Here is a 20,822-nt window from a genome sequence, read left to right as displayed (position 1 = left end):
TAATTCATACGGATTTCCATGCAGGAATACTGGAAACATGTAAAAGATGTTTAATGAGATATTTAATTACATTTTTCAAATTATGTGATTAAAACTATTAAGAATTTAGTCAAGGATTTAAAATTATGTAAATGTATGTTAATAAATCTTTGAATAAAATTGATTTTTTTAAATGTATTCCTTTAGTGAACAATTACACTTTCATGGATTAAAAATACTCCTCTTTCTCTTTTATCATATTATTTTATGCATATTATCAAAAAGCACAGCCAACCATTCAAGATAACTGAAGTCCATCCAGATATAACACATTCCATAATGAAATACAAATTATTCTTTCTCCACTGTTTAAGTGGGGCTGAGCTTCTACTAGGTGTGACCTGAAGTACTTAAGAAAATCACTGCCTTGGATTTCTCTATTATAAGCAGGTGTGTGAGCAGTACACATTACAGGAGTTAGGGAATCAATATAGTGCAGGCAATCAGAGAGAGAAAAAAAAACAACCGAAAGCAATTCTTTGCCCGTTAGACTTTACACTTCAACATTTTTCCCCATACATCTGACATCATAACAGCAAAACCAAAGTAATATTTTACTGGCTTCTGAAATATATAATCAAGTTCTAAGGAAAAAATTGTGACCAAATCAATACAACGCCAGCTACCCCAAATCACAGGGGACTCCATGGAAATAACAGACTTACAGCCGCATGGCTTGAGCCACTGTTCTAAAGGAATTAGAAGATAATTGCTTCCATATTCGACTTGTTTCCAAAACGGAATTCATTATAAAAGTCAACCAGATAACAAACTATTCTGTTCAATATAATTTCTTGCACAGGGTAAGAATCACGCTGAAAATAAAAATAAATTAGCATTTTGGTTCTACTGCATCTAATTGGAAAAAAATAACAAAATCTGCAACTGTGACTATAAATGTAATTATGCAAGTGTTATTATTTTGAATTATGTTCATCAGAACAGGCAAGACAGTAGCACCACTGATGTCAAGGAGTGACGGATAATCTCCATCCATCTCACAGAGTGGACAGACTGCAGTTGATGTGCAGGCTTAGAATGCCTTAACTGTTGACCTCAATGAAAGGCATTACAGACAAAGACCCCTAACGCTGAGCAAACCTAAAAAGTGCTCCAGAGAGCAATGTGTTGTTTTCCATCTTTCTACTTTTTTTAGCTTGGTTCTCTGCTTCTTAGGAGGTTAACTGAAGATATAAAGTGCAGTGCAGTGAATTAGTTGTAGTTCGTGGGCCAGGTGGCGGTGTTGCAGTAGAGGAAACGAGAAATGCCATAGCAGTGCACAAACGTCTAGTGTATTGTTCTGTCTAAAATATACTGAAGGTGGTGTAATATCCTGTCACTGTACTACAAGGCATTATTTTTTTAGATTCAGCACGCAACATTAAACCTAGTACAGTACAAGATATAAAATGACATTGTAACTCTCCTCAACATTAACAAATAACTTGATTTTTGTCTTTATGACCTTCAAGATGCAGATCATCTGAAAAATCTACCAGAACCACTATAGGGTAAAGTATTTCCCTTTGCAGCAAATAAACAGAAATAACTGCACAACAACTTGCAGTGTCATTTCAAAACCCCTTTTATCTCACCAGCCTTGAATCATTTTGATATTCTGAGGATTTGTACTTTATTGGTTTAATTTACTTATTTTATTTTTCTCTTTAATTCTAAAACCATGACAATTCATGAACAAATACATCTGAAGTTGCAAAATTAATATTTAAAAAAAATAAAATGTCATCACTTCCCTGACCCGAATGACTATGTTGAAAGCTTTACTCAAATGATCTATAAAATACTTTTCATGTAGCAAAACATAATACAAACCAGAGAACAGCAGGCAGGAGCCACATGAGAAACAACAGAATAAAGTCTGTCCCTTCAAACCATGCCATTTCTATTTTCTTCAGGACTTATAACCTTCCCTTCAGAACCAAAAGAACCTCCAAAGAAACCCTTTGCACAACCTCAACACCCCACTCTCACACCTGCAGCAAAAATCAAGTGTTTAATCACCCTGTTAACATTTGCAAAAGTCCTACTACGCTTTCTATAGAGTCCTGCTGAGCACCTATTTGCAGGGATCTGAAGTCCTGCATTCCCAGCTGGGATGAGGCCATGCTCAATCCATTAGTCCTTCCTGCATTATTCTATCCTTAGGCTGTGACTTTGGGGTAAAACAGAGCAGTCAACGAGAGACTAACAACAGGCATACAAGATTGAGATTTAGGTTTAACAGACACAGATCTCAGGAACATTCTCTCATATTGAGTAATAATTAACATTACATCAGAGTGATCTACAGTAGCAGCGTACATAGTGTAATTCACTCTTATCACACAACACACATTTAGCTTTTAACATTGCGATTTCATTTTAGCACTTATCCACATAAAAAAAATGTTACTCTTGAGTTTCTGCTTCATCTCAAAATTAAAGAACAATTTTAGGCTTTAAAGCATTGTTTCATTTGCAAAGTAAGTCAACCTACAATCTTACATTAACTGTTGGCTCACAAGAAATGAACCTGAGATAGCTTTGCCTCACATACAGTACTGTACATCCCTGCAATAGTCTGAAAGGAAGATTCAGCTACATCTGGGCTATTGTGCATAACTTAGTTTTAACTTAAATTTCATTGTCCAAGACAAAGCTTACAAAAAGAAAGGTGTAGTGTACTGTGCTTTAAATCTACAATATAATTTGCTTAAAAGACAGGCTGATGCCACGATTGGAAGAAATTTGACACCATGAGAGCAGGTCGACAAACTGAGTTCCAGAGACAGGTGAGGAAAGCACTTACCAATGAGAAATCTCTGCAGCTCAGCTACTACTACCCTCAGGGTCCACAAACAGGAAACTTTAGAAATCCAGTCTTCGGAAAAACTTCAAAAATAAAAGAAAATGGGACAGGTAGTTCAGCTTCCAAAGTCCAGGTAAGGCTGTTTTACTGCTGCTCAATATGACCCAGAGAGGAGGTGTGAAAGAAAGGGGGAGGGAATGTGCACACAGGCTCTTCAGATGGTATTCACTCCCTGAATTTCAGCCTTGCTTCTCATCTGCTGCGCTCCTCCCCCTCCCTCTGGCTTGCTCGCTCTCCTCTCTCTCCTGTCATTTGCCAAAGTTACAGCACGTGAGGCTTCCTATCTCATTCTCTGTGAAAGCAGCAGACAGCTGGTCGGAGAGACCCCCTCCCCCTTCAGTGATGGCGAAGCACTTTTTAGGGACTATATTTTTAAACCCTTACTGAGGGCAAAGCAGAGAGCTGCTCGAGTCCAGTTATTGTGCAGCCACTTTAAAATTTAGATTTCAAAGTACCAACACTTTGCTTAGTTATTTTTCTAATTTTTAATTTCATCCTTAGCAATCATGTCATTAAAATGCATTTATTTCATATACTGTACGTCCTGCACGAGAACCTCTTAAACATTGAGAGATGTTATATATTGGTTGAGGTTTATCATATGGACCCCAGTCGTTTTGACAATGTATGGTGAGGAGTCTCCTGTATCAGACTTTAGAAAATGTTGTCATCCTTGAGAATCCTAAACTTGACCTGCAGTAAAATGGGTTGTGCCACATTCTGTGTGCATTATAATCTCAGTCTGGCAAAGACTTCTCGAAGGTGGAGTTCAGGCAGCACCTTCCTACAAAAAATTCCACCAAACACATTTTGCTGAGGTGTATCTGTATAGCGGGGAGTGAGAAAGAGATGGGAGAGGGGTTCCCATTCACAGCTCTCTGTTGTAATACTCCAGATCTGGCGATTTACCATGCTTAGTGCTCATGGCCAGACTATTCAATGTGCTCTACCATTCCTGTTCAAAGTCGACAGATAGCCAAGGTTCCAACTCAAAAAAGAAAACAGTGAATCATTACAAAACCACCCTCTTAGCTCTTTTTGGCATTATTCACGTTATAATTTAATAGCTGAACACTGCTTTAAATTACAATCTATACAACATATAACTATAAAGCTTTCTGAAAAAGAAAAAATGCCACATTATCAAGAGCTGTTTATACTTGAATATGAACCGAGCTAAGTAATGGTTTATGGATTGACTGTAATAGCTGTTTGTGTGTACAGTCTGCAGTTCATAGTGATGTAAACTTATTAAATATGCTTTTTGTACAGGGTATAATTTAAATATGCCTTTGCTAAGCCAGCTAACACAAGTCTTCACACTATAAAATGCATAAATGATCAAGCAGTGTCAGCTTTCCTGTTTCATTAAAATCAATCGGTAATAAACAGATGCCAATTAGCCATAAAAATATTTGCACATTTGTACATCTGATTGTCCTGTTTTTTACAGCAGTATCAACTTATTATGTCCCAGTGCTGTCAGTGACAGCATGGGGCAATCTGAGGCTCCTTATGGGACTTAAACAAAAAGAAAGAAATATTAATTTAAAGCTATAAATATTAATGGATATTATCAGGGGAATAGTTAAATATTCACAGTTAAAGAATTCCTTTATAATTAATGAGCTACTGTCAACCTGAAAAATACTAACCTTACACCCATGTTAATTAACTCTATACATAAGATAAATGGACTTTTAGAGCTCCGGTTCAGACGGAACAATTAATTTCATAAAAGATAAAGGGATCCTCTGGTTAATTATCTAATGGGACCTGGCATTCAAGAGAAACGTACACAAGAGGCTTTTGATGGCAGGAGGCAACTTCAACAATGTTACAACTGCAGTGCTTGGAGGTACAGCCTTTAAATAATTATTAAAAATAATTATAATTAATATGTTCAAATAAAGAAAATAAGCTTTACATCTCAAAAACTCCTGCTTTATTTTCAACTGATGTGTTGTTGAGGATAAAAGCAGAAGCACAGAAGGACGTAAGAGAAAGCAGCCAATGTTTCCTTGCTTCACTCATGACAGCAGGGAATATCCAGAACACCAGGTTTCTCTTAACAGTGACTAAATCACAACCTCACAACAGAGGAAAAGAACAAATTGAAAAGAAGGTTACATATAAAAATATTTTTTTAGAGCTTAGCAAAGAGTTAGCAAATCATCTTCATATATCTTCCAATTCTCTTTATTGATAGCACATGAATTATCCAAAGTGCCAACTGTAGCATTAAACAAGACATTGCCAAATGAATGAAGCATCATTCTCATACACCTTTTCATGCGTTCTCCTGTTAGGAATAGATGGCAGCAGGAGCTGAAGAGAGTTAACACATAATCAGAGAAGCAAAGACCACTGGTGGTGGTGGAAGGGAGTCCCCATTACCTGTAAAGCTCTTTGAGTGGAGTGTCCAGAAAAGCGCTATATAAGTGTAAGCAATTATTATTATTATTATTATTTAACGTTACAGTATGTACTTTCATGTCACCTTCATGTTCCCGAACTCCCTCCCAACAAAAGGAAAGGTACAGCTTGTATCTACTGGCAGATCCTCCACAATCACTGCAATGAACTTTATTCACACTCCTTTTCCAATATCAAGAATTAGAAATTTGGCCGCACAAGTAACACTGCTTTAGATTTTGCTGGTGATCTAAATGTGAAAACTATTGCTTGACAGTTTAAACAGATCTATACTCAGGTCTTGGATATCCTTACCTACATTAATACATTAATAAGACAAAAGACTACTGGCACGAGTTAGAAGAGAATTAGCACCTACAGATGTTTATTTGAAATGCTTTCTGGAAAAACTTACTTCTTTATGGTCCTATAAAAAAAATACAGATATTTTGTTAAATGTAATATAGCTCTGCTACAATGTTATAATTCATACCAATGAATATCAAAAAAGCCAAAAGCCATACTTTCTGAATACCTATTTCTTACATGATGTGAAATTCAATAACTAATGGGGGGGAAGTCTGGCTCACACTGCTATTTCCAGACATTTAAAACATTTCTTGGCACAGTTCCCCCAATTATCCTCTCAGAAACTGGCACAGGAGGATATCGCTCAAAGGTTTTTTCCGATGCTCTCCGAAGTGCCTTGGATAGAATGTTCACTCAGCGTCTGCAGTAAAAAGAAAGCCACTCCCAAACGGATATGCAGTTTTTGTATTTCTTCGCTGCTGTAATGAGAGGCTTGAAGGGTTCAGAGATGGAATCAGGAGTATAGATGTCTAAACCATCATCAAGACACTTCTCCTCACAGCTGCTCTCTGGGGGAATCTTTTCATTCCCACAATAAATATACAGTGGGAAAGAGCACCTGCTCTCTGACACCAGCTATTCCCTGTTATTAACTCTTCCACAATAATAACCCAAAGATAAAAATCAACTTGCACTGTTCCAGTTCTTTAATACACAAGGAAGAATTATTTTATATTTTGCAGTACCCTATACAGTATATGTATTAATCCAGGTGTTTAGAGAACATTTTTAAACATTATTTTGGTGTCCAACACAATACAAAGTGTATCCACCAAGAACTTATTACTGTTTATTAGTACTCAAAAGTTACATATTCATGCTGCTCATTTAAAGATAAACAAAGAAGAATACAGAGGAGAGATTATAATTAAATATTTGATGACATTTGAGTGAGGAAGTGTTGCTCTGCTAATACTTTTTCACATGGATACAAGAAGCTCTCCATCTTCACTCTTTGTCCTGATTACCATGATACCAGACTACTGATGGAGCTGTATTTAGATGGAAAATTACCAGTCTCTGGTTTGCTATCTCACCCATACCCAAATAGAGCTCTCTAACGTGGAGCTGGTGGCAGCTCTAATCTTCAACTAAGAATGTGAGCTGGCTTTCCACTCCAGGGAGCAATTCCCACTGTTTTGTGGGCACAGCAGCATGCACATGGGTGAGCATCCTCTCTCAATCTAGACTGAGCAGGGCATTACTACAGAATAAACAGCCGTGCTTTCAACCATTAGAGTGCAGGAAAAGCTTCTGTTAAAAAGCCAAACAAATTAAAATGCTTCGCAAAGTATCTCAAAATAAATTACTAATGATACACACGCACTTTCCAAGACTGAAAAAGACTTTAGCAAAAGTGAAGGTTTCTAAAATTGTGTCAGAGTAATGGGAGAGGTGAGCAGCTGGTATACTCTAAGGTCACTATCCTTCTTGTCTCAGGCAGTGGACAGAAACTGAAGGCATGCCTTCCTCCAGCGGAGCCTGGGGTTGTCACCACCCTTCCCTCTCTCAAAAAAAGTGAAAATACAGAACCATAAATTAAAAGAAAACAAAGCAAAAACAGACATGAGAATGCAACACAACAGGCATATCAGAAGGATTTAATCAGAATGAGGGCAGCACTTTCCCTTGAGGTACAGTAGATATTGGAAATTACAGACCAGCTCAGATTAATCAAGAGCTGGTAACTGAGTCTTGTTGAATTATACCAACAGCACATGCTAACAAACTAAATAATGTTCCTTCTTTTGGAGTTATAATTGGATCATTCTGTCATGCTTTTCAAACCCATATCAGGTCCCCCTTTCCCTCGTTACAAAATGTTTTCTGCTTCTCTGTCAGACTCTCAGACCTACAGTACACGTCTGTGAGAGCCTGACACTTCGCATAGCCAAGCCACATTTCTGATTCAGTTGTGCCAAGAAACAGCATCCTAAGGGAAACAAAATAAGTACTTCTAATGACAGAAACTTTGGCCCTGGCTTTGTAAAGCATTTTCAAACAACAAGTGCTGCCAGACACAATATGTGTGCAATATGACACCAAGATTGTCAATGGTGAACAAGACTTAGATTGTTTCCATATGATATCTGCTAGCTCTTACTGTGTTTGAACATAGTCAAGACTTGAACAGCACCCTTGTAGCCAATGTAATCATTAGTATAACAAGCTGTGAAACAAAAATGATCACTGTAAAGAAAACCCTTCTGTCAGACATGAGATGTTCGATCTGAATTATATTAAAAAATAACAGAAGGACAAAGATGCAGGAATACAGAGAGCTAGTCCTAACAAGGCGTGCATAACATTTTGCTTAATTCTCTCCTAACTGTTATAATAAAGTATAAAACAATTAAGCAAAGTACTTCAGAACATAAGAACATACTGTAAAAGGGTTCCAAGCAAGAGAAGGCCATTTGGTAGTTAGTAGGTAATTCTTTCAGACTGAGGTGATGTTCCAAAGTATTTTTCCAAATATTTAAATTAGGTTCCTCATGAACTAAACAAGCCCAGTGGCATGAGAAAAATCTGGGCTGTTGAGTTTTACTATTTTGCTGCGACTGTGAGTGGAGTTCAGGATGGCTGGTAGTGGGGCTTTATCTCAGCAGCGTGAAGACCTGGAACATTGCTGCTGAAGGGAGAGTCCTGGCAGGACTACTGCAGCCTCCCCAAGCAAGGCCTGTGCCCCCCAGCACGACGCATCGTCACCGCTTGGCTAATTAGAGAAAACATTTACATGGGGAAAAAACACACTGCAGACCACATACCAGTTTAAAAACATGTAATAACGGAAACTATGCTAGCTTATACTGTATGACCATACCTCTTTCTTACACAGCGTTCATGCAGATCTGCAGAAGAGGCATTCTGAGCTCTGCTGGGACAAGCTGCACTGTGCATTCGGCCCATTCAGGGCACACAGTGACAAGGTGTGAAATTTACAGCACAGCTCAGAGACTTGGAGGCACAGTACTGACACACACTGATGTCATTACATCACTCTGCAACTCATATTTCCAAGACAAAGAGGCAGTGAAAATATAAACTAGATCACTGATCACTGGCAATCTGCAAATGCAGCTTCACTCTGGACTGCCTCAGCACAAGACTGTCTAGACCATTTTGTATACAAATCATTTTATAATACATGTAATAATTCCTACAGTGCCTTCAGTTCCATAGCAATTTACAGCAGGATATCAACACTACCCCTTACAGTGAAATGCACCTGATTACATCTTGAAGTAAGAAACATTCAAGATCAAAGTGAAATTTAGCCAGAAGACCAAGGTTCATGGCCCATGGCATAATCTGACCAAGCAGTTGGGAACTTGAGTTAACAGCTCCTCTGAAAGAGAACATCCCTAGCCACCACAGAGCACCACCTTCTGGTCAACTAACATCACTTACTGCTGCAACCTGATTTTCTATCAAAATACTGATCAGACAAATTGTAGCGCAGCTTCAGCAATCTGACAAGGTCAGGCTACACGGTGGCAACTGTGCTGTCAATTTATAATTGCCAATAACTTCTTATAACAGCTCCACAAACTTAGAATCATCAGTTGCATCTGTGCACCTCAGGTCACGCATGACCTCTGTGCCTGCCCGGGGAAAATAAGGAAGTACAGGCTTCAACACCAAAGCAAAAAAACATCACAGAAATAACAACAGGAGGTTTAGACATTTAAATTTGAAATGGTTCTAAAAATAAAAACTTAGCAATCGAGAAGTCAAAAGAAAGTAGGTTGCATGTAGATTTATATTGTTTAAAATGTGCAGTACTACTGAAAATCAACCATTACACACATTAGACTATACACTCTGTTTTGAATACTCTAATTTCATAGCAGATCATCACATAAATTAACTTTTCAACAGCACTGTTTCTAAGTTAACCCAAAAGTTTTTTCATATTAAAAGATTAAATTTGGTTATTTTGATGGACTTTGAGCAGTGAAGAAATTGAAGTAATGTCCTGAACTAGGTAGAATGTAGTTAGACACAAGCAATGACAACAATATTGTGACCGAACAGAGTGTAAATCTCTCTATGACCACCTTCTGTTGTACCTGTTGTACCGACAGACAACATAAAAAACTCTCTCCTGAACTATCAGAACTTTGAAACTTAGTAGTATTTTTGGTTTCAAAAGAAATAATGGCAATAATGGAGCTGGAGCCTATCTCAACGAGGCGAGATGCACCTTGGACAGAACATCAGTCTACCGCAGGGCATACAGACATGCGCACTCACATTAGGGTGAATTTTCCCAGAAACCAGTTGACCTTCAGGCATAACTTTGGACTGTGAGAAGAAAACAGAGCACCTGGAGAAAAGAGTACTAACTAGTATTTTACAAATCTTGCTAAAAGTGGCTGCATTTTCAATCCTATTTTGAAGAGGATATTTTAAACCTGGCTCTGGAGCATCAACTTGGGAGTGAATGAGACTTGGAAACATGGCAGTGACACACCCGCTGAGGAAGCAATCCATCATTTAGCACCTTGCAAGCTCTGCAGTGACAGGCAGGAGAGTTACTGCCCAATGGAGAAGCAATGCATCTCCCACATGCTTAACCGCAAACCAGCCAGCAGCTGCCCAATCAGTCGCTGTGCAGGACCTTCAGAGAACCCATTTTCACCCTAGCTGACTACCTAATCATTAAAGGTTACCGAACCCTTAACTAATGTTTTACTCCTTTGCTTCAATCAAGGAAATGCCCTGCACGCTTACCAGGGTGCCAATTATGAATGCACACATTGTGAACTAATAAATAGCAAACAAATAGTGCATTATATAATCCAAAATAACAAATTGCATATTTGCCTTTTATTAGAATTGTGCAGAGGGTATTTCCATGTCAAAGATCTTACCATTAAGTCCTTCTAAGCCTCAACTTAATGTCCGTGTCCCACAAGAAGTATCACTGTGGTTATTGGCAATACCTTCACAAGAAGGCTTTTTAATCAATTAAACTGCAAAGAAGGTAGACAGCAACAAAGCTGTGTATGGAATTCTGAGAACATCTAAGCATCTAAGCAACTGTAAAGTACAGTAACACTTAAAGACTGAAAATCAGTGTTTAAATAATAAGCCTTCCACCATTAAGAAAATAGTCTACAGGTAACCTACATTTGCGTTTATATTGAAATCTTTTATTTTTGTAAGGGGACAAAGACGGTGGCACATCCATATTCCGTTTCAAAATCACTTAAAAAAATATTAGATGACAACCCTGCCGGCCTCCTCAAACATACAAAAGGTTTGCCGTATTTGAGCAAATCATTGCTGAGCTTACAAATCAGTCTTGTGTCACCTCAAAGGTCCTCCACTACACAAGACAGTACAAACACAACCCCACATTATATCCGCAAAATCAGAATCTAGAGGCAGGGACTCCCTTGCATTTCGGTTGCTTTGAAATGGAATAACCTTGCTCTAAATCATTTTCTGATTAAGCAATTATTAAATAAAAAAATAACAGAAGTAAGAAACGGAACGCAATCATTAAATAAAAGGCCAAAAACCAACTGTACAAGTGTACCGCCGCACCGCAGAGGAAAGGGTAGGCACCTGGCCTCCCGTTACTTATCGATTCCCATTCCCAACTATTTAACCTGCACGGAGTCATTTCGATCCGTAATTAGGATATCCAATATTTTCGCCCATGTATTACACGGTTTAAAAAAATAAAAATGATGCAGTTTTAATAATATTTTTGGCCAGCTGGAAACACCAAACGATAACACACCTTTTTCAAAGTCTGTGCACTCGACGGAGAAACTAGTGACTCCGAAAGATAAGTTATCTAAACTGTCCTAAAGATGAACGACTAGTCTTGAGCTTAATTACATTCAAAGGGACTAGCCTACCTGCCCTGCTGTACACAGATGGCGCACTTTTACGAATTCAGATGGCGGCGCCTGCTGACGACTCCAGAACACACCTCTTCTCTTTCTTGATTGGTTGGACGCCGGACTCGAGTTCCCAAACAATTGGACCAACCGGCCGTTAATCATATCAGTCAAGGCGCTTGGCGCGGTGCGTGTGGTTATTGATAAAAATGTCAGTAATTCTCAGTAATTTTCGGTAGTCCTTTGAACTACTGGCACTTTTTAAATTGATACTCGGTAAATTAATTTTGCTTTCCATCTGCACTCTGAGTCTCAGATTATCGGATCGTTATATATATCGTTAAATCTGAACTAACGGCACTTTTTGAATTTCTGTGGAGAAGGTGCCGAATGTGAAAAATGAACACGTGGTCTTCAGCTACACTTAAAATAATGAATTACCTTACAAAGCGATGCTTTTTGGACTTAAAGTGACATTTAGCAGTTTATCTGGTCAACTCCTTAAATCCACAGATAGACAGAAGCCAGTACATCTGAGGTCTTTTGTTGGAGATTAAAGAGATTAAGTTCCTTCAGTGTGTCACTGTAAAACACTCCCTTAAGCCCAGTAATGTATTTGGTTGCTGTACTCTGAACTGATTCCAGATCAGCATTATCTGCTGCTATGCAGGGTCAAATGCGTTTAGTATTTATGCAAAATTACATGTTAAAGGGTCTCATCTTGATTTCAGATGCACTGTAAGTCTTGAAGATAAATATTTTGTTTTGACCAAGGGAAAACAGATAGAGACTATTTCATAAACTAAACTCAAGTAAACTATTTCTGTGATATCCAGTACAGAATATACCAGTTGCTCTTAAGCAATTCAAATGCTTTTGCATGAATGTTTGTAGATTTTACAATCTGATCAAATTAGATTGCCCCTCAGCTGTTTTTTGCCCCTCAGAGGCCATGAAGGTTGGAGACCATTTGGTTAAGATGAGCTGTTAGCCTGAGCTTTAACACTTGGGCACCCTCATATGATGGAAACTGGGTGTGGAGCTTTTGTTCATTGCAATGGCTCAGAAATTATATATTTTTTAGACACTCCTGCTGTTTTAGATTAATGATTCATATTTTAAATGGTTATTTGGTATGTTTGTTATAATTGACTAACTTGGATTTCTTCTGTAGCAGGTTTAGTTAAAACAGTCTAAAACATTTGTTGGGTGAAATAAAACCGTTGTTGAGTCAAGTTTGTGGGCCTCCATCTTGATTCTTGATTCAGGTTAGTAAACTGTAATGGTAGAGTGTCCTGCTTTAAAGGTTCCTGAAAAAACTCCTTGCTAAAAAAAAAAGTCAACCATGTATTTAATGTTGTTTTATTTTCAACAAAATAATTTTGAATTCATACCTTTCACAGACAAAATATTATATTTCAAACATTGTAAACAAAACTTTAAATGGGGAAAATTGGAACTAAGGAAGTGTTTAAACATATGAAAAGACTTTAATATATGAATATATTTAAATATATGAAAAGACTTACAATAAACAGAAATCACAATATTAAAAAAATACACAACCAGTTACTGATCAAGACCACTTTGAATATCTGAGAAGATTTTATCATTTAACTGTTATTTACTTACTGTACCAGCCAAGTTGATTAAATAGTTTATTGCAGAAATTGTGCAAATTACTTGCAAATCAATCAAAACAAGTCAAATGATTAAAAAACAAATGATTAAAACAGATGACATGCATTTTTCTAACCAGATTATTTATGTCTATTTTTAAAGATATAAAAACGTTGGTAGTTACTGAACATTTCAGCTACTTCAAAAAAGTAACTCCCAACGATTAAAAAATACATTCACAGATGCTAACACCACACTTTGGAGAAGACAACCACCTTCCTTGCCTACAAATTTAGACCCATTGCTTCTGCCATGAAACGTTTCTAATGATTTCATAAGCAGCTGCTCGGGGGTTATACTGGCTTGCATTACAGAAGGTAGGTTACTTTGTAGGAAATGGCACATTTGCACATAAATGTTGAGTGTGTCCCCTAGAGATGGAGAGAAAGTGCCCTGTCTGCACCTGCTGGTCTTTTAGCACATCTAAGGGAAAGCAAAAGAGATGAAGTGGTGTATTATATCACAGATCCTCAATGGGTTTAATCTGCTGCAGCATGTTTAATTAAAATTAAATAGATCGTACTTACCAATTAGTATAAGCTACTTCTGAATTACATTTTAAACTCAGGAACAAGGTATACTATTATATGATCATTGCATTTGTTTTTAAGCATCGGTCGTATCTATTGTGGTTCTCAGTTATCAAATGCAAAAAATTGCAATGCCTTGGAATATTCCAGTTTATTCAATATATATTTAAACTCTTGATTATAGTGAACATGCCTATTTATTTGTCATTTTAAAAAAGGCACATGAATATCTGTGTGTATTATGGCTAACAGTTTATTTGATGTTGTACTGGGTTTTAAGCTGGAACCTGAGTTGTCAACTTTAAAAAGAACTGATGGCATTACATTTCTGGCTGGTGCAGCTTTTTTATGGGAGCAGGGTAAAAGCATTAAAAGTATAATCTTGTAAATAAAATTGCAAACATTGGTTAGAAGGTCAACATGATTAGGCACTGAAGCAATTGAAAAGGCACCTTTTTACAAAATGGTGTTTATTTTTAAAAATAAATAAATGGTGGCTTAAATGCTCTTGCAGGAATTGATAATGACTTTAGTGCAAGATGTACCAGAATGGTGGTCTAAGTTAAGGAAATGCATAGCTGCAGCCATTAATTTATTTTTTTAAGTGACTGTATATTTTACTTTTAATTTACTGAATCTGTCTCACACAAATTTGTTTTTTTCTAAATTGTGAGGATTAATTAAGATGCTAATGTGTTTTTCTTATCTCATGCATATGTTTCTTATTTGTAAACAGGTTCATATTGTGTTAAATATATTGTGTAGTCTTGTACCTGCCTGCAATATAAATTTCCCATCTGGGACACTAAAGGAAGTCAGTCATTCATAAGTCAGTTGTCATAAACAGGGAATTTTCATTAAATTACACTGAAGCTGTAAGTACTTTATCTTTTTTTAAAACCAACAAACTAAGCAGCACATCTTATACTTATTGCAATAATTGAAACATGTTGAACTATAACTTTTGTAAATTTTCTTTAGACAGTCCTATATGAGAATAGAGTAGACTCTTCTTAAAATTCCATAGCTTTCTACTGTACAATTATATGTATGGCAAATTCATTAAACTTTTCTGAAGTAAGAAAAGAGCAAGCTAATTGTTTCATTACAGAACCACAGAACAGTATATTGTTTATGTAGAATGACTTCGGGTTTTAGAATTATTTTTACTCGATATTAAAGGATACTAAAATCCAACTTTAGAGCATTAAAACAGGTTCAAGAGTATACTGAAAAAATCTGAAACTAGAAAAGTTGTCATTACAATGTACATCTACAGTGTACAATCTTGAAATAAATGCATAAAAATCCCCATTGAGTAATAGGAGTACTCCATTAAAGCAAATGTTTCTATTGGCTGCTCCGAAGATGTAGACACCTGAATACGTTTGAGTAACGCTTTTGGGAAAACTACCCCTGAAACAACAGTCTATGTATTTCTTTTGCAGGTAGAAAAAAAAAGTTCTTGGGTTTAAAGTGCTCTATTCAAGTATATACTGTCACGTAGCACCAGGCAACAGAAGGTAGGACCCAGTGCGTGGCTATTCTGGTAAATGTGGTTCGGTGCCAAATTGAGGGACAAAGACGTGGTCTTGGACGAAAGCTAGGAGGTCAAAAGCCAGGAAGGTTCCAAGAGGGCAAAGTACAAAAGCAGGAGGTGAGGTCGTAGTCGAGGACGTGAGGGAAGAGTCGAAATGCTGGGAGAGTAGTAATCTTTAGGGGAAAAAGGCTGGTAATGTACGAGTACTGAGCTCAGGGATGAAACCTCAATAGTGAGCTAAGAAAAGAAGACGTTTGAGGGTTTAAGTAGTGATGAGTTAATTGGTGCGTGGGCATTTAGGGAGAGTAGAGCTTGTGGAAATGCGGGAGCCCTTGCATGCCTGCGTGTGATTCGTGACAGTACCCCCCTTTCAGCAGCATCTCCAGATGCCATAGCTAGAGGAGGAGAGCGATGGAAGTCCACAATGAGGGCCTTGTCAAGGATGTCTTTTGGGGAGACCCAGGATCTCTCTTCAGGTCCATATCCCTCCCAGTTGACCAGATATTGCCGTAAACCCCCATGCCAGGGAGACTCCAGAAGCTTGTTGACAGTAAAGGTAGTGGATCCAGCGATGGAGCGGGGTGGGGGTGGGCGAGGTTGCGGTCTGGAGAGGCGTGACCTGTGGTAGGGTTTGAGAAGCAAGACGTGAAATGTAGGGTGGATCCGAAGGGTGGGGGGGAGAGTGAGGTGGTAAGTGACCAGAGTAATTTGTGAAATGACCCTGAAGGGGCCAATAAATCGGGGACGCAGCTTGCGAGGGGGTTGGCAGAGAGGGATGTTCTGGGTGGAGAGCCAGACAAATTGCCCTCTCCGAAGTCTGGGAAAAGGTTTTCTGTGCCGATCCATAAAGGTCTTATAGTGGTGAGTGGCTTTCAGGAGGGCAAGTCAGGCCATCTTCCAGAGCTTCTTGAGGGAAGAAATGTATTGTTGGACAGAGGGTAAGTTGGAATCAGGAATAGGCTTCCGGAGGAGTGAAGGCTGGTAACCAAGGGAGCAGAGAAAGGGAGACATGCCAGTGGCGGAGGAGTAAAGGGAGTTATGAGCGTATTCGGCCCATGGGGGTAGCGAGGTCCAGTCATCCTGGGTGGCCAAGAGGTATGGCCGTAAGTACGTGAGAAGGTCCTGGTTCAGTCTTTCGGTCTGGCCGTTGGCTTCGGGATGGTAGGCAGAGGTGAGTGAGACAGTAGTGCCCAGGGCCCAGCAAAAGGCCTTCCAGAAGCGGGACACGAATTACGGGTCTCTGTCAGACACGATGTCCTCAGGAATGCCATGGAGCCTAAAGACCTGCTGGACAAAAAGATCGGCCATTTCCGGAGTAGAAGGCAAGGAGGGAAGGGAACAAAATGGGCAGATTTAGAAAAATCTGTCAACAATTACCATGATCATGGTGTTGCCCTGGCTCCTGGGAAAGTCCTTGAGAAAGTCCAAAGAGGTGTGAGACCATGGCCATCCGGGTACCGGGGGGGGTTGGAGGGGGCCAGCCTTCTGATGACGGGCTGTCTTGATCCAAGCACAAGTGGGGCAAGCTCGAACGTACTCTGAGACATCCGCCCTGGGACCACCAGAAGTCCCCAGAGATTAATTCCAGAGTGCGTCTGATGCCAGAATGACCCGCGAGTCATGTCCCCATAATAGGACATCAGAGCAGACCCGATCAGTCACAAAAAGTTTGTCCGTAGGGCATGTAGGGGGTACGGGGTGGTCTTTGAGTGCGTGTTGGACGAGGTGCTCATTGTCAGATTGGACGGCAGCGATGATCTGGTGAGAGGGAATGATGGGTTCAGGGGGTTGCTCAAGCTCCTGGGGGTCATGGAGACGGAAGATGGCGTCGGCCTTGACATTCTGTGAACCAGGAGTGTAGGTGATGAAGAAGCAGAAATGGGTGAAAAACAGGGACCACCTGCCTAGCATGATTTAGGCATTGTGCTGACTGGATATAGGACAGGTTCTTGTGATCTGTGAGAATGGTAAATAGATGTTGGGCTCCCTCCAGCCAATGCCTCAACTCCTCAAGAGGGAGCTTGATGGCAAGAAGCTCCCTGTCTCCAACATCGTAGTAAGTCTCTGCTGGCGAGAGTCTCCTTGAGAAGAAGGCAAAGGGGTGGAGGGTACTCCTGTCCCCATGGCGCTGGGAAAGAACAGCCCCAACCCCATGAGCCGAGGCATCGACTTCCAGGCAAAGAGGGGTCTGGGTGACGGAGGAGAGGGGCCGTGGTAAAGAGGCATTTCAGGCGCAGGAAGGCATGGTCTGCCTTGTTGGTCCATTTGCCCAGAGTGGGACCCTTATGAGTGAGGGCGGAGATAGGAGCGGCGACTGAGCTGAAGTCCTTTATGAAACGGCGGAAGAAAGTGGAGAACCCCAGAAAGCGTTGGACCTGCTTCCGGGGGGTTGGCCAGTCCCCTATGGCAGCCGTCTTAGAGGAGTCCATCTCAATACCAAGAGGAGAGATGATATAAACCTAGAATCGTATTTTTGAAACTTGGAAAGTGAATTTCTCCAGCTTGGCATTGAGTCTGTTGCTGATGAGGCGAGTTAGAATCTCCCTGACATGAATGACGTGTTCCTGTGGGCTACTGGAATAAATTAAAATGTAATCCAAATAGACAAGTGCGTATTTGTGTATAATGTCCTGGAAAATGTCATTCATAAAATTCTGAAATATCGCCTGAGCGTTAGCAAGATCAAAGGGCATGACCTGGTATTCATAATGGCAGTGAGTGGTGATAAAAGCCATCTTCAATTCATCCCCCTTGCAGATGCGGACGAGGTTATACGAGCAGCGAAGGTCGAGTTTGGAAAAAATTGTTGTGCCCTGGAGGGACTCCAAAGCCGCAAGAATGAGAGGCAAAGGGTAGCGATTCTTGACCGTGACTTCGTTGAGACCACAGTAATCAATGCACAATCTTAAAGAGCCATCCTTCTTGGCTACAAAAAAAAAACTGGCACAGGCAGACGAGGAGGAAGGACGGATAAAGCCTGACTTCAGGGAGTCCTGGATGTACATTTCCGAAGCCTTGGATTCATCTCACAAGAGGGGATAAACACCCTCTAGGTGGTAAAGCACCAGGGAGTAAATCGATGGCACAATCGTAAGGAGGATGAGGGGAGAGAGAAAGGGCCTTACGTTTACTAAAAGCAATGTGAAGGTTGGCGTGGGGGGGGGGGATAGTGTAGGAAGTGACGTGAAAGATCTGGGCAACAGAAAGTTTCATGGGGAGCTGACAACAGTGGGTTAGGCAGCAGGATCCCCAGGCTGTGAGTTCACTCTGGGTACAGGAAATGCAGGGATTGTGTAACTGTAACCAGGGGTAACCGAGTATGAGTGGGAGTGACAGAGACTGGCGGAGGAGAAGCTGAATCACTTCCAGGTGATTGGCTCCAATATGCAGAGAGAGGGGGATCGTCTGCCATTCCACCAATCGTGGGGAGAGAGAGGAGCCGTCAATGGACTGGATGCGGATGGGGAGACAGGCAGCATGGGAATCTTCAGGGAGGTGGCGAGTCCAGAGTCCAGAAAGTTCCCTGCAGCATCTGAGTGAACCAAAGCCAGAAGAGACTCCAGAGTCCCGCCCCAGGAAAGGGTCGCAGGGATGGAGAGCCCAGAAGCACAAGGGTTGAGTGAGAGGATACTGATCTTAGCAGTGGGGTGGGCGGTGCGAGGGGGTCGTACTGGACAGGAAGATCTGAGATAGTTGGAAGCCCCGCAATAGAGACAGCGCCCCTCAGAGAGTCAGTGGTTCCGTTCTTCAGGAGTAAGACTAGAGGGGGAAGGAGTAGGTGGAGAAGCCGATGAGGGGACAGGAGAAGTCCGGCTGGAGGCAGGGCAGGGTGGGAGAAGTTCGCTCCTACGTTGTTGCAGGTGAACGTCGATCTCCGTGACCAAGGAGACAAAGCTCTCCAGTGTAGGCGTGTGGAAGGAGAGAAGAGCCAGGTGGTCTTTCAGCTCCTCGGACAGTCCCCTACGGAATTGGTGAATGAGAGCTTCCTGATTCCAAGCAATCTGGGAGGCCAGGACCCGAAAGTCCATCACATATTCCTTGTGGATCGTGCACCTTGCGATAATGCTGAAAGGCGAGAGGCGGCGAAGTACGGAGACTGGACCTGTCCGAAGGTCAGCAGAGACTGGAAATGAGTAAGGTCCGATGCTTCAGGAGCATTCCTGGCGAGAAGGCCTGCAGCCCATTCCAGTGCCCAGCCAGAGAGGTAGGCGACCATAAAGACGATCCTTTCCCGGTCCGTGGGAAAACAGTCCGGACGGAGGTTATAGGTCATCGAGCACTGAGTCAGGTAAGCCTGGCACATATTTGGACTGCCGTCGAACCTGTCCGGGGTGGGAGGTGGCAGGGGACTGGGAGAGGCAGCAGAAACTGGAGGCGGCATGGTGGTGGGTGGGAGACGAGAGGCTGGGGAGCGGATCCGGAGACTAAGTTAACCAGTTGCTGGATGGTTGCATTTAGCTGATCCAGTGCTGGGGAATTCTGGGCCAGCAGTGCCGAAGGGTTGTTAGAGCTCGCAAAGTCCATTTTGGCTCCCTATTCTGTCATGTAGCACCAGGCAACAGAAGGTACAATAGGACCCGGTGCATGGCTATTCTGGTAAATGTGGTTCGGTGCCAAATCGAGGGACAAAGACGTGGTCTTGGACAAAAGCTAGGAGGTCAAAAGACAGGAAGGTTCTGAGAGGGCAAGGTACAAAAGTGGGAGGCGAGGTCGTAGTCAAAGACGAGAGCTTGGGGTCAAAAGCCAGGAAGGTTCAGAGGAGGCCAAAACGGTAGGCGAAGTCGTAGGCGAGGACGTGAATGAAGAGTCAAAATGGCAGGAAAGTAAGTTAATAATATTTTTTTGGGAAAAAGGCTGGGAAAGTACAAGTACTGAGCTCAGGGAGGAAACCTCAATAGTGATCTAAGAAAAGGAGACGTGTGTTACATGCCTACAGCTGGGTGGGCTTTCTGCTGCGTGGCTCGCTGGCTGAGGGGGGGACCGACACCAGGCTCTTCAGCAGGGAGATGCGGGGGGGCCACCTGCCCGTCACACAGCTTGGGGGGGACACGGGCTTGGGTGCTCTCCCCGTTGACATGAGGGGCTGCATCTCCTGCTGCTGCACGGGCTGACTGCTGTCCTCCTCTCCACTTTGCCCCGCTGCCCAGTCTGGGAACTGGAAGAGGAAGCCCTGTCCACGGGCCCCGCGGGCTGAGGGGGAGCCCCGCTGCTCCTGTCTGCAAAGGGGTGCCCGACAGTGGCTCTGAGACTCCGCTGCTACTGGAGGAGAAGCCAGGCTTTCCAGAGAGGAGATGCTCTGGTTCCAGGCCTGCTGCAAATCAATGGGCACGATCTTGGTGGTCTCCAGAGAAACGCACACGGGAAGGCTGCCCTGGTCTCCCTTCCAAGGCAGCTGTCTCTCAGCGCAGGTGGGGGATGGCGGTATGGTGAAGGGACTATGACACACATCCTGGCCACCTGGAGGAAGAACAGGCAAGGGCTGAATTAAAAAAAAAGATAAAGAAGGCAGAGAAAGGTACTTA

The 20,822-nt window shown here is 41.4% G+C and overlaps 1 protein-coding gene across 1 annotated transcript in view; it reads right to left on the bottom strand.

Annotated features, from left to right (window-relative positions):
- Positions 1-12,915: 12,915 nt before the first annotated feature.
- slc9a5 (solute carrier family 9 member A5) overlaps positions 12,916-20,822 on the bottom strand; it is a 29,038-nt gene continuing 21,131 nt past the window's right edge. Inside the window, exon 16 of the mRNA XM_015368637.2 lies at positions 12,916-20,757. Within this exon, the coding sequence (XP_015224123.2) occupies positions 20,231-20,757 (527 nt within the window). The 3' untranslated portion in view covers positions 12,916-20,230. The remainder of the gene's footprint in view (positions 20,758-20,822) is intronic.

Source organism: Lepisosteus oculatus, chromosome 20 (assembly GCF_040954835.1).
Source record: "Lepisosteus oculatus isolate fLepOcu1 chromosome 20, fLepOcu1.hap2, whole genome shotgun sequence".
Lineage (NCBI taxonomy): Eukaryota > Metazoa > Chordata > Actinopteri > Semionotiformes > Lepisosteidae > Lepisosteus > Lepisosteus oculatus.
Note: the sequence above shows the minus strand (reverse complement) of the source record. Positions and strands in the feature narration are given on the sequence as shown.